This window comes from Myxine glutinosa, chromosome 4 (genome assembly GCF_964187855.1).
Source record: "Myxine glutinosa chromosome 4, kmMyxGlut1.1, whole genome shotgun sequence".
Taxonomy (NCBI): domain Eukaryota; kingdom Metazoa; phylum Chordata; class Myxini; order Myxiniformes; family Myxinidae; genus Myxine; species Myxine glutinosa.
In genome coordinates this window covers 28,576,624-28,593,014 of record NC_136264.1, presented here as the reverse complement: position 1 = coordinate 28,593,014, position 16,391 = coordinate 28,576,624, and the positions used below count along the sequence as shown (strand labels likewise).

The 16,391-nt window shown below is 43.8% G+C and overlaps 2 protein-coding genes across 5 annotated transcripts in view; both read right to left on the bottom strand.

Moving 5' to 3' along the window:
• The window catches only part of HDDC2 (HD domain containing 2), a 40,078-nt gene extending 29,937 nt beyond the window's left edge, over window positions 1–10,141 (bottom strand). The window contains exons 1-3 of one of the 2 annotated variants that reach the window (XM_068112109.2): window positions 9,953–10,141; window positions 5,465–5,586; window positions 2,671–2,773 (exon numbers count right to left, since the gene is read on the bottom strand). In XM_068112109.2, coding sequence (XP_067968210.1) covers window positions 2,671–2,773; window positions 5,465–5,586; window positions 9,953–10,000 — 273 coding nt within the window. In that variant the 5' untranslated portion in view covers window positions 10,001–10,141. The remainder of the gene's footprint in view (window positions 1–2,670; window positions 2,774–5,464; window positions 5,587–9,952) is intronic. The other variant, XM_068112108.2, reaches the window with a different exon arrangement.
• A 655-nt stretch (window positions 10,142–10,796) lies between these two features.
• Window positions 10,797–16,391, bottom strand: part of LOC137424537 (polyhomeotic-like protein 2) — a gene marked incomplete at its 5' end in the record, with an annotated part of 138,152 nt that continues 132,557 nt past the window's right edge. For all 3 annotated transcript variants that reach the window (XM_078775543.1, XM_078775544.1, XM_078775545.1), the window contains 1 exon segment: window positions 10,797–14,388. In XM_078775543.1, coding sequence (XP_078631669.1) covers window positions 14,234–14,388 — 155 coding nt within the window. In that variant the 3' untranslated portion in view covers window positions 10,797–14,233.

The following is a 16,391-nucleotide window of genomic DNA, read 5'->3' as shown; positions in this document are numbered from 1 at the left end:
TCTCGTGAACAGCATGCCTCAACGTGTACGTGCTCTCCTGGATGCTCGTGGGGGTTACACGAAGTACTGAACTGTAATTTTACTGTCCGTAATCCCAGTCGTAATTTAACTTTTGTTTTTGTTAAAAAAAAATTTGGCTAATGTGCAAAATAAAGAGATACTTCTGGAAAACATACAGAAGTTTAACACAGTACTGTCCATGAATTGAGTTCGATATCAGTTTACATCACTTTCAAGGATCAATTTATTTGTTTCGAAATGTCAAATGTGGTTTTTGTTTCTTTTAAGGGTCACATTAACAAAATCTCGAATAATTTCAACATAATTCCAATGAACTTTTGGTTCTAAGACATCTTGAAAAGTAAGTTCACCCCCACAAAAAAAATATTCCATATTAAATGCCAAGTCTGTATATATATATATATATATATATATATATATATATATATATATATATATATATATATATATATATATATATATATATATATATATATTGTTGCGGATATGAGGATTGCATTTTTTTTGATTGTGTGTATTGTAGTGGTAAATTGTTGTGTAACATTGGTTGGATATGGCCCCTCCTGCCTCCAGAGTTGTGTAAAGGTAAAAAGGGCGTCCCGGTAGTTATTCCATGAAACACCACATTGCAGGACCCGATAAAACCCTTGTTCAGTAGCTTATATCTTATTATGTGTTTGAGAGTAAGGCCTTGTCTTCCATTAGAATAAATACTCCATTGCACCGAATCAATTAAGAATAGCTCCCCTTCAATACTTCCATTTCCCAGCCAAACTCTCCATCTGCGGGTAAAGCAGTTCACAAGCGTGGGGTGCACGCCCTCTCATTTCGCTGCTATCGTGAATATGTGCTCCGTGCTCTGTTTGAACAGGAGGGGCGGGGTCGCCCGGGAGAGGCAAGCCCAGGGCACGCCACGAAGGGCAGGGCTGTTCAGCCCCATGCCCAAATAAGGAAACAAGCCCGTGGCTCGCCACGAGGGGCGTGCCGTCGGCGCCATGCCCAAATAAGGAGACAAGCCCATGGGATTACCATACAAGGTCACGAAACAGAGCACGGGGGAGGAGGGCGGTACCGAAACCGAGGAGGGTGTGTCAGACCCGCGCTGAAGGTTTAGAGAGAAGGGTGCGACGATCGCTGGGACAAGCGAGACCAGAGATACGGCAGATGAGTCCAGGTGCGTAGGAGGGCGTGTCAGTCCCGCGCTGGAGAGAAGTGAGAGGCAGGGAATACGAGCTGAGCTGCGTGGAGAGGTACACGAAAAAGAAAGGGTCCAAGAGAAAGCAGAGGAACTTTTACGAACGAGTTGCAAAGAGATACGGCAGATGAGTCCAGCCCCGTTTCAACCAGCCGCGTGAAGCCCTGACGGGGCAGCGAGTGACCCTGCCGGCGTGCGCTGTAAAGCCGAATACCAGGAGCTGCCGGCGTGCGCTGTAAAGCGGATTTCAAGGAGCTGCCGGCTCCCCGCTTCCCGCCCGGAGTGGACCTGCTCGCTGTGCCCTGTGATCCCACCTGCTCATCCTTTCCAGCCATTCCTGCCTGCAAGTTCCCCATTTGCGTACGTGAGTTTGTTTTGTTCGTGCTGTCCTGGATAGTAACTAAGTCTGTATAAGCTAGTAATTTTCACTGTGTCACCTGCGTTTTCATGTCCGCTGTAAATACCCGTGACTGCTCTTTTTGCTTATGTGTGTGTAAATAATAATAAACCCCGTTACTCTTCTGTACGTCTTCTTCTTCTTCCTCTTTGCATTCGTCGTCTTAGTCTTTTCCCGATTGAATAGCGGTGGCGCGATACGGCCAACGGCTGGGTGAATCGGGTTTAGTCGGGGAACAACTGTTCGGTCGCGGAGCCTCCGCTCGGCAAATATAACATCCTTAACCGCGTACCGTAACAATATATATATATATATACAAACAGATAAATACATCATTGTCTACACTTATCCATAATCTATTGTTATAAGAACAGCCCTGATTATGACACATTCAACACCAAAGCAGAGAACAAATGAAGTGGCAACAAATTCCCTCATTATTAAAATAATTTTCTTAACATGATCTAAGGCTCATAGTAGAGCTGCCACACACACACATACAAATGAACATACCTGACACAACACATAACTGTTACACAAGACAAACACAGCCACTGGGCTTGGGGGTGTGGGGGGGGGGGGGGGAGACACTCTAGGTGCTGTCACTTCCTGGGACACTCTAGGTACCAGCGACTTCATAACAATGGCGCCACTTTTCTCACCGCACTCAGCAGGGAATTTCCTCCTCCCCTAAGGATGCCAACCTATGGTTGTTTATCTGTGCTCTTGTCCTTTTAAATGCTGAACGGCAAACAAGGAAACAGCAAGTACCATTTTAAAAGTCTTTGGTATGACTTGGCCTGGCCGGGTTTGAACCACCAACCTCCCAGACTCAAGGAGCGGAAACTCGAACTATTACACCAATGATTCATTAGACCACCCTTCCACCACCTATCTGGATTTCCTTATTCTGCTGCTGGTCAAACATTTAAGAGCAAGAAGGTTAAACAATGAACCATGGATTGCAAAAAACACAACCAACGCCCGGCAACACCCTCGGTCCACCGTTATTATTTCTTCAGGAAGGAGACCATTCCGTTTCGTTTTACTGCAATACCTCTTCTCGCCTATGCTTCTCATGTGCAGGAATGTTGTCTGCAGGGGTAATGTCACCCACTAATGCCTCTGCCATGTCATGAACCAGCGCCAACTTCATGCACCTGAATAGATATTAAAGGGTGACGTAAAAAAGATAAATAAATATTTAAATTCAGGGAAAAAGGGAGGGAAGGGAGGATACTGGGAGCTGGGGAAACAGGGTACAGAAAGGAGAGGGAAATAGAAAAGGCTGAGAAGGGAAAGGAAATAGACAGTTGTGGGTCAAAAACGAAACAAATTTTGCATAAACATGTCCAAAGGTTAACATAGGTACCTATAATAATAATAATAATAATTCATTTATTTTGTATAGCGCTTTTCCAGAAGCCCAAAGGCGCTTTGACAGAGTGGCAAACATAATGCATAACAATACATGAAAACAACAATTTCAAAAAAGACAAGAATCAATAGGGAAATATTTAAAGCAAAAGGAGGGAGAAGGAGAAGAGATAGTCAGGGGTTAAATGCTGTGGGTTGAATGTTGAATGCAGTGTTGAACAGGTGGGTCTTTAGTGATGTTTTGAATGTGGTGAGTGAGGAGGAGTCTCTGATGGTGTGAGGTAGTGAGTTCCAGAGGGTGGGCGCAGCGATGGAGAAGGCCCTGTCCCCCCAGGATCTGAATTTGGTCCGGATGGAGGGGGTCAGGAGGTTTGTACCAGCAGAGCGGAGGTTGCGGGTGGGAGTGTGTCTGGAGAGGAGGTCAGCCAGGTAGGATGGGGCCAGGTTATGGAGGGCTTTGTATGTCAAGAGGAGGATTTTGTACTGGATTCTCTGGGGGATGGGGAGCCAGTGAAGCTTGTAAAGGACGGGGGTGATGTGGTCACGGGTCCGGGAATGGGTGAGTAGACGGGCAGCGGAGTTCTGAATGTATTGGAGTTTATTGGTGATTTTTGAGGGTGAACCATAGAGGAGGCTATTGCAGTAGTCCAGACGGGAGGTGATGAAGGCGTGGATGAGGGTTTCTGCAGCCGTGGAGGAGAGGGATGAGCGGAGACGGGCAATGTTTTTCAGGTGAAAGAAGGCTGACTTTGTGATCTGTTTAGTGTATTTGTCGAAGGAAAGGGTTTGGTCAAAGATGACGCCAAGATTCCGGATGTGAGGGGAGGTGGATACTGGGATACCGTCGATGTTGAGGGCAAAGTTATGGGTGGATTTTGTGAGCGTTTTTGGGCCAATGATGATTATTTCAGATTTATCACAGTTAAGCTTGAGGAAGTTGATTTGAAGCCAGGATTTTATTTCAGTGATGCAGTTTGTCAGGATAGAGTGGGTGTCGGTGGAGACGAACTTGGTGGAGATGAAAAGCTGGATGTCATCGGCGAAGCAGTGGAATTGGAGACCATGACGGCGGATTAAGTGACCGAGCGGGGACAGGTAAAGGATGAAGAGGAGGGGGCCAAGAACTGAACCTTGGGGGACACCTTGGGGGAGGGGAGCAGTGGGGGATTTGCAGTTATTGATGGAGATGAACTGGCATCTGTCATAGAGGTATGATTTAATCCAAGAGAGGGCAGTGCCGGTAACGTTAAAGGTGGATTCAAGTCGGGTGAGGAGGATAGTGTGATCGATGGTGTCAAAGGCAGCGCTGAGGTCGAGGAGGACGAGAATGTTGAGGTTGCCAGCGTCAGAGGAGAGGAGAAGGTCGTTGGTGATTTTGAGGAGAGCAGTTTCAGTACTGTGGTTGGACCGGAATCCGGATTGGAATGTTTCATACAGGTTATTGGCAGAGAGATGATGTTTGAGTTGAGTGGCTACAGCGCGTTCCAAAACTTTTGACAGAAAGGGTAGGTTGGAGATGGGTCTGAAGTTGTTTAGGGTGTCAGGGTTTAGACCAGGTTTTTTTAGAATGGGGGTAACAGCAGCAATTTTGAGGGAAGGTGGGACGATGCCTGTAGACAGGGAGGAGTTTATTGTTGCAATGATAAGTGGAGAGAGAGCAGGGAGGGAGGCTTTGACAAAGCTGGAGGGGATGGGGTCAAGAGTGCAGGTGGCAGTTTTCATTCCTATGAGGAGTTCAGAGAGGTCAGTAGGGGAGATTGGGGAGAACCGAGACAGGGGATGGCAGGACAAGGGGGGGCAGGTGGTTGGAGGGGGAGCGGGTGCGGCGGTGGTCAAGCTGTTGTAGATGTTGTCAATTTTGCGTTGGAAGAAAGAGAGGAAGGAGATGCAGTTGTCTACTGTGAATGACTGGGTGGTGGTGTTCAGGGGGCGGAGGAGTTTGTTTATTGTCGAGAAGAGTGCTTTTGGGTTTCCGGAGCCAGAGTGGATAATTTGAGAGTAGTAGGCAGAGCGGGCGCGGGAGAGGGCATCTTTGTAGTGTTGTAGGTGGTCCTTGTAGGCTTGGGAGTGAACTGTGAGACCCGTTTTATTGCGGAGTCTTTCAAGTTGGCGAGCACGAGTTTTCATCAGGTGGAGTTCAGGGGTAAACCAGGGAGCAGAATGGGTGAAAGAAACTGTTTTGGTTTTTACAGGCGCAAGCTGGTCAAGGCAGGAGGAGAGAGTGTGGTTGTAGTAGTCAGTGAGGTCAGAAGGGGTGTGGAGGTCAATGAAGGGAGAAGTGGACATTTTTTCAGAGAGGGTGGATGAGAATGAGGTAGGTGAAAGAGCGTTTAGCTTACGGAAGTTGATTGTGTACGGAAGTCTCTCTGTACGTACTATAAATCCCCATCTAGTAGTTGCTTCCATTCTGCATGTCGATGAAATGTGCAGGTGCAACAATATACATCATTTTTGAAAGTGTTATTTGATGTTACCTTTCCTTGCAGAGTACAGGATCTTGGGGTAAAAACGCCATGATTGCCATACGGTACATGTGGTCGGACACACTCTCTGGGCTGCGAATGCCTCGACGCACCCAACCAGCTCTCTCTGTACGCTGTCAAACGAATGAACATTTTAAAATAGTACCAGCAAAGAACCCGTCCGTGCGAACGGGTTAATTCCCCAAGAATTTGGTACGAGCCTTGTGATGTGATTTGGTACAAATTCCTGGAATTGTGATACCGGCACCCAGCAGGTGGCAACTAGATGATACACATTTACATTGAGAGAATTGGGCTCCTTCCCCCTCCATCCTGAACCATGGGAACTAGTTTTTTATCCTTGATGAACCACCGAAAAACTTCTCGGGCCCACTGAGTATAACCACCAGTTTTCAACTAGTTCTGTTCAGCGGTTCAGGAGTGTATATAATAATAATAAATCTTTATTGTCCCATATTCAGGGAAATTATTCTTTGGTGACACCGTTAGTTGACCATCATTAAAACATAAAACACAAAGGGAATAAGAAAACAATATAAAAAGATATAAAATATAAAATAAATATAAAATATGGAAGATTGACTAAACAGCAAAATGTCTAGGAATTTGAATTTAGCATTTTAATTGCACATGGTACAAATGACCTTTTGAAAATGTTATTCTTCATCCTCCTTACAGGTGTAACAATATACATATAATTAGCCAAACCCAAGCAAACACGATCCACTTCACGCTGATGATGACACAGGAGCCAGAAACGCATCTGTGGATTGATTTTTTATTTTGCCCAAGTGGTTGGCTGGTGATTTACCAAAAAAAGGTTTCCAAAGCCTCTGTAGGCTGACTGATGAGCATGCTTGCAGACTGCAAGCAGATACAGGGGTGCCATCCTACGTGCAGACATCATAACATATCGGCTTTGTATATTTGATGAAATGGACTGTGAAAGACCTTTATATTGTTGTGGAAATGACTCCTAGGGGTTAATATTGCTTAGTATGTTAGCTCCTTAGTGTCTTAGAATAAGCGTGAGGTACTTAATTGTGATATTAGATATATGTTGCATATGTAACAGACAGACGACATCCATTTCTATTAATGAACGTGTCTATTTAAAAAAAAAAAAAAAAAAAAAAATCACCATTTGTGTGAGCCTTCATTTTCTGTTCTGCACTTTGGAAATCCGTCTTTATCTTCTTTTTAGTGTTTTACTGGACCATCGGCACCAGTTTAGGCATGGAAACGGCTTTGTTCCTGCTCAAGACGGAAGTGAGATGACTTTGCCCAAGTGACATGTTGCAAGGGGCGGTCCTCACCCCATTAAATGTGACCCTCAATCAACGTTGAGTGAGGGGTGAAGTGTGTTGTGCCTCATGAGGGACGCATGGGCCGGGAGCTTTAAAAGCACGGATGACGACCGGAAATGAAGAAAAGTTCCAGAATCAGCCTGGGGAGATCTATGCTTAGTTGTTCATGGCACAGGTCACGCCCCACTCACACCAAGGCCACCCTCTCCTCCCCTCTGAACCCAGTGTGACAGAACGTTTTCCCGACCCAAGCAGCCAGGATTGAGCTGGCTTTTTTCCTGTGGTACATTCTGCTGGGAGTAACTGGTATTTCTGTATTGTAGCTTCCCTCTGTCTGTCTCCACTGTGAAATGAATTTAGGCCCAGATAAGGCTTTAGATAATTAAGGATTCCCATTCGTTCAATGGTTCGTGGGCGCATATGATCGTTGGTGGGTGAAGCGGTTTTTTTTTTACCTCGTGCTCGCGGAGCGAAAAGGAAAAGCGGGGTTAAGCAATTGGTCGCATATGTGTCTGCATTTTGTTAAGAGCATACATCGACAACAGTTCAACGGAAGAAATTGAAACTTTACCACATGTTACATGACCACTTGATATAGTGCATATTGAGCGTACATCAAAACCATGCAAAATTAGAATCATTGTAATCGCTTCAGCCTCTATTTATTGTGCTCGGCTGGTGAAAAAAAGCGAAAAAGAAGAAGTAAATTCCCCGTTTTAACAATCTCCCAATTTATACTTTAGTGATCTATTCTGGAGTCTTTATCAGCATTGGTAGTTATGGAAACACTTGAGAACGAGAATAAAGCTAGTTTGTATAGGCTTATGAATGTACTATATAGCAGACTTTTCAATGTATAATTTGTACACATTTATGTCAGAAGTATAGATAGATGCAATTACAAATTTGATGCAATTACTCAAAAAAAACAAAAAACAACGGAAACGTTGGCTCACACCAAGTCTTTCTCAAGACTGCGCAGGGTAAGTATTCCATGAATACCATCTCGTATTGTTCATTGTTGTTTTCGGTTCTTGTGTTTCTCATCCCGTGTTCCTTATTATCATTAAATATACCTGGTCTCGGGGGTGAATTTGGGTCATTGTGGTCACTCTTGTAATCAAGAAAGTACCTTGAGGGTTAATTGGCAACGCTCGCTCGGCCGTTAATTGGAGATGAGGTGCGCAGAACCAATTAACATAACGCCTGGCTGATTTGGCGGTCCCACCAGGCACGGTATTAGAGTGGAAATACCCGTAATCAAGCCCGGTATGGCCGACCCTGCTGGCCTTTACAGCGTTATACTCATGGGATTTATTGCGTAATGATTGCTCAATAATGAAGGTACGCTCGTAGGACTGGTTGCTTGGTAACGATGGGCAGCTTTGGCCGTTAAGGTGTATCTCAGGTGGAATGCGGGACTGCAGGTTCGGCTGTGTAACCAGAATAGCTCCTTTTTATTTTCTTAAAATTTTATTTTCATTATTCTGTTAAAAGACCTTCCTGATCGACCTTCTGAGAAGGGAATGAAATGAGGAAGCGGAGGCGGCGGCCGGAAAGGCAGGCTCGGGAGAGAGAAAAAGGCAGGAACGGAGACTAGACACACGCCCAGTTTTTTCTATGAGTAACCGGCCAGTGAGGGTTCGTGAAGGAGTTCAGTGATCCCCACACAAGGGCTGCCGGTTGGAGGCACCGTCTGTGTGGAAGGGACAGGTGTGAAGCTGGTGTGGAGGAGAGCCTATCGGGGCACGGTCCATGTGGCGTTGTGACGCAAAGGAGGGAGCGTGTGCTCCTTGTCGAGTATCGTCTTGGCTAACCTGAAGCAACATGCTGTTTCCTGGTGTTGAAAGAATTGCTCTGATCCCTTGGTTCATGAAGTTTGAGGACACGTCCCGAGAGAGAGGGGGGGAGAGAGAGAGAGACAAAGGTTGTGAGGCGCCATCTTTGGGGCCTGCGGATGAGACAAAGCCGCTGGAAGTCATCTCAAACAGGCATGAACGCCCCCCCCCCCCCCACTCTTTTTTTTTTTTTTTTTTTTTTAGATCCTGGCAAATGTTATTTTACCACGCCCCCGCCTCAACCCCCCCCCCCCCCCCCGCCCCATTCTTTGGGATTAGATAGGGATATCTGGTGGGACGTTTGATTGTCTTTGTCTGCATTGTCTTGGTGCCTGTCTGTCTTTATTTAATTACTTGTACTTCAACCCCACATGTCTGTGGGATTTTCCTATGGTTTTTGTATTGCTTGGTTGTATTTCCTGTGTTTTGGTTCATCCTGAGTGAAGGATTTGCATTCATTCCACCGTTTTGAATTTGCATTGCATTACTGGATTGGCATACATTTGCATCATGATTAATATATCAGTGAGTGGGAGTGTAAAATTGCGTCAGCATTCGGATTGATAACTCCGCTCGGTCACATCTGACCGCCTAAACGGCGCGACCCGCACACGGGGAACGTATTGACCTCCCGAGTACGTCAATTAGGCACTCTGGAGCAACAGGCCATACCCCGAGCCCTCTACCCAAGGGCCAGGTCGTAACAACGGTCACGTTGGTTGAAGCGACCCATCGAGAACACACTAGGCCACTGGAAAACCTGCATGGCTCCACTATAGTTCTGCACAGATGTGTCGTGGCGGAAGAGAACACATACGATTTCCCCAGGCCACACAACCTATCGGCCATGACGTGTTGTGGGTGGAAGTACACTGTACACTGTACACTGTAATCAGTTAAAAACTGTGGTTTGTCTGATTGAATGACGAATATGAATGATGTAAACCCATATGAATGATGTAAACCCAGGGTACATACTGCGGGGTATCAATGGTAAACGAATATAAATGGAATAGGAAAAAAATAAATTCTGGTGAATTTCAGTGACGCATCGCATACACCGCTCATCTTTGCAAAGAAACTGTACAACATTAATCATCGAATAAATGAAGGGAACAGATGTAATTTTTGAAACTGATCACCTCAAGACCGAATTCCCTATAAATATAATGATGATGATGATGAATGTCGCCACCAAAACCCAACTACAAGTACAGACTACAGTACTCGCACGCCACAGCCGCAGAGCCGCTCCATTCAAATATTATCAATACCACACGATTCACATGTCACGTGTGTCCACGAAACTGGTGTGAGAACACAAATCAACCTGCCTTGAGTTTTCCAAGAACCTGCAAAAACTGAAGGGGATCATTCGCCATCCTGAGAAACCTCGCGCACAACGAATGCCTTTCACTTTACTTCAGATTTTTTTTAGAAATCGGCGTTTCAAACCTCATCATCAAATGCTGTTTGTAGATTAAAATAGTACATGCCAATCAATCATTTAGCAAGAAAATCCCGAGATTAAAGTTTTGTACGAGCGATTCAAAAACTGAATAAAAAGAAATTGGCGAAGACTCCCACGAACTACTACACCATGGCGATAATAAGTGAACAGACAGGGGTAAAACGTTTTTTTCGACAATTTCGTTTTTAAGGAGCTTCAACATCGGAGGAGACGATTAGACTGATCTAAGTCTGTAATGTTTAAACAGTTACACAACAGAACCTACCGTATCTCGTAATGCTACAATGATGTACAGGAACTTTGGCACAGAAGGCCATGCACTAAGGTTAGACATTTCAGGTTTATCCTCTGTGTAACTGTAACCAGTTCTTGTCGAGGTTCCTTGCGCATTTCATTCCTACGAGAACGGAGCGAATTGATCACCTCCACAGGGTTAGGAGATAGGTTGGGCTACATTGTAGGTTGTAATTTATATGTTGTTTCGCATGCAACCTGTTGCTGTTGGTTGCATCATTTTCTGGAATTGTTGCTGTGCCGCTGATACAGTGCCCCTGTTAGTAAGTGTTACCTCTGCCCCTGTTATCAGAAAGTCAGATCTGAGCCTTGCCTTACCTTTGAGGAGGCTATACTAATTGGTGACACCTTACTTTTGAAATATGGATGACTACAGGAAGTTCTCAGCACAAAAAAACCAAAAACAAACAAACTTGGTGACAAGCAAAGTTTAATGAAGCCGAGGACAAATTGTGGAAGGATCACAATTTCACAAAGAGTATTATTTATTACCCTCAAACAAACATGGTGGGATCCTTGAAGTGCACCACAAAATTACAGAAAATAAGACATACGGATGAGGAAAATGGTAGGGTGGTGGAAGTGATGTTTTGCCTGGTGCACGGTTCATTGTAATGAACCAAATTCAGCACAGCAGTAAACGACCGTTAAATTCACTTTCACCATCCAGACACCACATGTGACCCCTCAAGGGTGGGCACTCAGGTTTTAAAATCGAGAGATTACGAGACATGCTGCATGCAGCCACCTTGCAAAAAACACTCCTGGCCATACAATAAAATACTGAATCAATCACATGGAAACAATGCTCAAAACCAGTTTTACCCACGAGATTAGCTTTAAAATTTTTTTCCAGCAGATCTGCATTTGGTTGCAGTAAACAACAAGGGTTGTGTTGCCAATTTCAGCAGGTTATTCAGCGAATCGGGGTCACTGGAGAGGAATGTTGTTCAGGCCTCCATTGGGACATGTCCTGCAGAGATGTGCATCCATCACCACGATCCTCAAGGGCCATCTCCAAAATCCAATGGGATCGAGTTTTTTTTGCAGATAAACACATTTTTATTCCTCTTTTGAGTAGGCAATATTATAATTGGTGAACAACGTACATCTGAGTATTTGAATTGACGGATATTCAATTTATTGGGAATCCCCTGTATAAATGCATATTCAGCACAGGCCTCGTTCAGTTAGGACCATCCGTTGCTCAGAGAGAAAGAAAAGCACAGCCAACAAAAATTTGTACAAAGCACCACTCCACTGATTATGAAACAAACAGGAAATAGCAGGCTTAGTCTCATGCACTTCCTGATCCATGGGCTTCATCATGCCTCAGGACTAATAACCTAAGCCAGAGGCCAAATAACCCAAGACTGCATCTGTTCTTTGCTGTGTTGCAAGCAAAATCGGTGGAATGAAACATATAAAATTCATGTAATTGATGACAGCAGTAATCACAACAATCTGAAACTTTTTAAAGGATATGGAAGGAAATAGGAGACGGTTAAAGTGAGAAATATTTACAACAAGTCATACAGGTACAACATGTGTAATGATGGAAGGGATTATTCAAGGTAAAGCCTCACTTAGAGTCGGGGATTTTTCATTTCAAAAAAGTGCCTTTTGTGTTCCCCAAAAAACCCCCCAAATTCGTATAGTTAATGTTATCAAAGGAAAAACGGAACATTATTTATGCACTTCGATTTTACAGAAAAAATATAAACTAAATCTAATCAGAAATGACGTCTTACAGGTAATTAAATAAATCTAAAATGCCGCTTCCACGAATCGGATAACGAGATGATAAAAATACTTCTTCCGCATAGTTTCTTTTTCCCCCAAGGGGCAGGTGCAAGCACACCTCGCCCAGTCGAGTATATGGTATTGGCCCCCACAAATCCTCCACGGCACCTATGGGTGGAATATTTTGCCACTGCAGTGATGCGGAAACAAGGGTAATGATAAAACGTAATGGCTGGTGTGAAAAATGTGGCAAATGTATCCGTGGGACACAGCACTCTAAAACAAAATTAATCTTCAATATGTTCATGTATGCTCATCTGCAAACGATGTAAAATGACGATGGTGATTTGAACCCCCTAATGTGTCGACACGTGGACAATTTAGTTCACTGCAAAATGTATTGATAGACTGGATTCTTCATCTTTTCTTCATTTTGGGGAGGAAGATCCAACGGCACACAGGTGGAAACTCAAAAAAAAAATTGTATTGAGGAATTTATGAAACCTCGCACCCACCTTACGACACTCGCCGAGACCCCAAAACGTTCCACAGAAAGTTTGGCGGGGCGAGCCCCAAAACTGAGGGAGAAGTTTGGGGATGGACGGACAGACAGGCCTGCTTTATTATATAGAATGAATGGCAGCAACAGAGATCGAGATTCACGTCTCAAGCAGCTGCGACTGACATGAGCGAAACATCGGCTGTGCTTGTGCTCCGGCAGTAGACGGTATCCCTTGCACATCGAATTGCGAAGTGAATAAATAAATAAAAGAAACTTTTCGTAATTACGCTGCAGGATTTGTCTATAAACAATCGCACATACAAAAATCGGACAATTTTGTGAATATTATATTTGTAATTCGACCTAATCTTGACTTCGCCCCCCACAATTCACTATATTGTTTTATTTTTTCGTTTCAGATTCGGTTTTCCATTTCATGTCACGGACTCCGTGAATGTCATCCATAGTCTGCGACCGTGAAGAAAATAAAATAAAATAAATCAGTGGCTCCACTCACTCGCGTCAACTGCTGTAATGACAGACCACAATGCACAGGCCAAGTACACCCAAAAGCTAAATGTGCAAAGGTTAAGACATGAAAAACAAAAGCTTAAAACAACAACCAAAACAGCTGTTCTCGTCTTTAGGATCCATCGGGGCACGACACGACAATCGAGTATACGGGCGAGTCGAACGATAAGTGTTTACATCTGCTGGCAGAATTAAAACGATGAAGAAAAGATTTTTCTCGTTTCGAGAAATACAATCTCACTCGACTTCACGCACATGAACATCTAGGCCACTATGAAGATACGCAAGGAATCAACCTGAAATCACTCAACTGTGTGGTTTAACCACCAGTCCTGCAATCTTCGTTGTTTATAAAGAGATTAAAAAAAACTAGTGCTAACAAAAAAGGAAGGTAATTTTAATGACCTCTTTCAGAATTTCAAACACATTTCTTTCCCAATGGCTGTGGTTTTTACTTTGAGCTGATAAACATATTTAGAACGAATAAGTGCAGTTGTACTAGAAGCACATTAAAGAAGGGTGGGGGGGGGGGGGGGGGCGAGGTGTAACATATTTTTAAAATAATATCATTGATAAGACAGTTGCCAAGTTACCAGATAAAACATTGCTTCAAAAAGGGGACCAAAAAACAACAACAACCACGGTGCCCGAAAAAGGCCAACCCCCGCTTGCGGGGAAAATGGCCTCTAAAGGTGGTTTTTATAAGACAGTGAGAGGAGGCGGTGCTCTACCAATGAGGGCCTATATATTACATTACGATAACCAACATTATTGTCACTATTATCAATGAATAGGACAGTATGCAAGTGGGAAAGTGCAAGAAAATAATTATGGGTATTCTGTTTCAAACACAGAACAAAATATAACCTGTATAGTGTATACACAGTTACGGGAACGTCTAATACTCAATGACGCCAAAGCAGAAAAGCTAAGCTGCCGACGAGAATCGTCTCTAATACAGCTACTCATTTGTCACACTGCAAGTGAACCGGAATGACGATGACCCCAAGCAATCCTACAGCGTCACACCCACCATCCCACCCATACAAAGGCAGACTTCAAACGTGATGTTCCTCAGCACTCTTTGAGCGAGTTAATTCGTGCACAGATCTTGAGTGCGGGGCCCAGTTTGAGGCTCATGGCGCTCATGAGGTGATCTTCCTTGAGCAGCAGTAATGCTTGCCCATCAATCTCCTGTGCTCTGAAGTCTTCAGCTACCTCTTGGCATCCTGAAATGAAGACAGCCGAGTGTAAAGGCACAAAGTTGGAGCAAACTTCCCTGGGATTTTACAGGTTCCCTCTTACCAACCTTTCTTGACGCATCAAGCATGCAAGTTAAAGGTGCCTGTTTACTTAGTGCCTGTGCATGGTCAGCAAGTCAGGAAAAATCTGCATTGAAATAGTGAAAACAGGAACAGCACCAATGTATTCGACATCTACTCACTGCAATATTTTGTGTTTGGAAATACAGCACGACATAAACAAAGGAGGTAACTAGAACAGCACTCTGGAGAGCGCATACCTCCACCAGGCTGAACAGTTTATGGTTTGTATCCCACTGATAGGCAGGATCTGGATTTGGACCTGAACCAAAATCTAGTCAGCTTGTTCTTGTCACCTAACCCACTCATCCACCAAGTTTAGTTATAACTCGTCCATAACTTTTTGATATATCATGTTATATATCGCTTTTCGCTCGATCTCTCAATGGTGAAGAATAACCAAAAAATTAAATTATTCTCGTATCCGAATCCATATTCAGATCTTCACCAAAATCGAAACGTTTAGGTCTTTTCACACACACCTCTCCACCAATTTTCGCCCAAATCTGTCCTCAACTTTTTGAGATATCGTGCTATGTATCGTTTTTGGCCCGATCGCCCAATGGTGAAGAATCAATTAAAAAAATTATACGAACCGGATCCAGATCCGGATCTTCACCAAAATCAAATCATTTCGTCCTCGTCACAAAAGCTACATCTCCACCAAATTTTGTCCGAATCCATCCACAACTTTTTGAGATATCTTGTTCGCAGACAAACAGACAAAGACAGACAGACAGACAGGGATGAAAACATAACCTCCATCCACCTTTGGTGGCAGAGGTAATAACATTATAATTGCATTACCATTACATTACTACATTACAACATTACCAACCAGAGAGTTCATAGAACACATTACCCTGTGCTGCCTCAAAACAAAAAAAGGACATGGGCGGGGTCTACAAGTAGCCAATTTGATTGGTTGTGATGATGTGAAGTGCCGTAGTATTCTGCCCAATGTACTGCTAAACTGGAGGGTTTCAAAAGTGTAAAGAAGGCCATTTGTGTTCGATGGTGTTGAAGTACATAATTCAATTTAAATCAAATAAAGATTTTAAAGGTCGTATTAAAAAAATGAAACCTCCGGAGGTTTACTGCCGTTGATGAAGAGTCTTTTACACCACCTTATCTAACATGTTACATTAGTTATGCCTGTGCTGTATGTGTCCTTTATGACGTCCTTAAAAACAGTAAGTTTCCTGTTTGGAATGTTTTTCAATCTTGTTTGACTGCCAGACAGAGCAAGAAAAGTATCTCACTCCTCTCTGCGCATGTTCGATCGCAACAAATTCAGAGCCAAGTTACTGATAAACTGCAGGTTCGTTTTCTGATTCATGTTCAGATTAGTGTTCAAAAGGTAACATTCAATTGAAATAAAGTTGTTCCTCGATCATAAACTTTTTGCTTGCAATAGATCTGTGTAATATGAAAGCTAAATCTTGGACGTGTTTTAAAATATCGCGTACACAAGCCAAGTTACCGAGATGGTTGCCATGGCAACATAATTGAGCCAATCGCCGCCATGATCTAATCAGGTTGAAACCATGTCATGAGGAATAGATATATGTAATATGAAAGATAAATGCTCAACGATTTTTGAAATACCACATACGGAATAGTACATGGACGGAAGATCTGTCGGTCGGACGGACGGGAATGGGATTGAAAGCCCGCTTGGAGTTTGCAAAAAAGCACCTAAAGGACTCTCAGAACTGTGAGAAACAAGATTCTGTGGGCTTTCATGTGTCTTTCATGAGGCTTCCGTCTGGCCACTCTACCATAAATCCCAGATCGTTGGAGTGTTACAGTGATGGTTGTCCTTCTGGAAGTTTCTCCCATCTCCACACAGGATCTCTGGAGCTCAGCCAGAGTGACCATCAGGTTCTTGGTCACCTCTCTTACCAAGG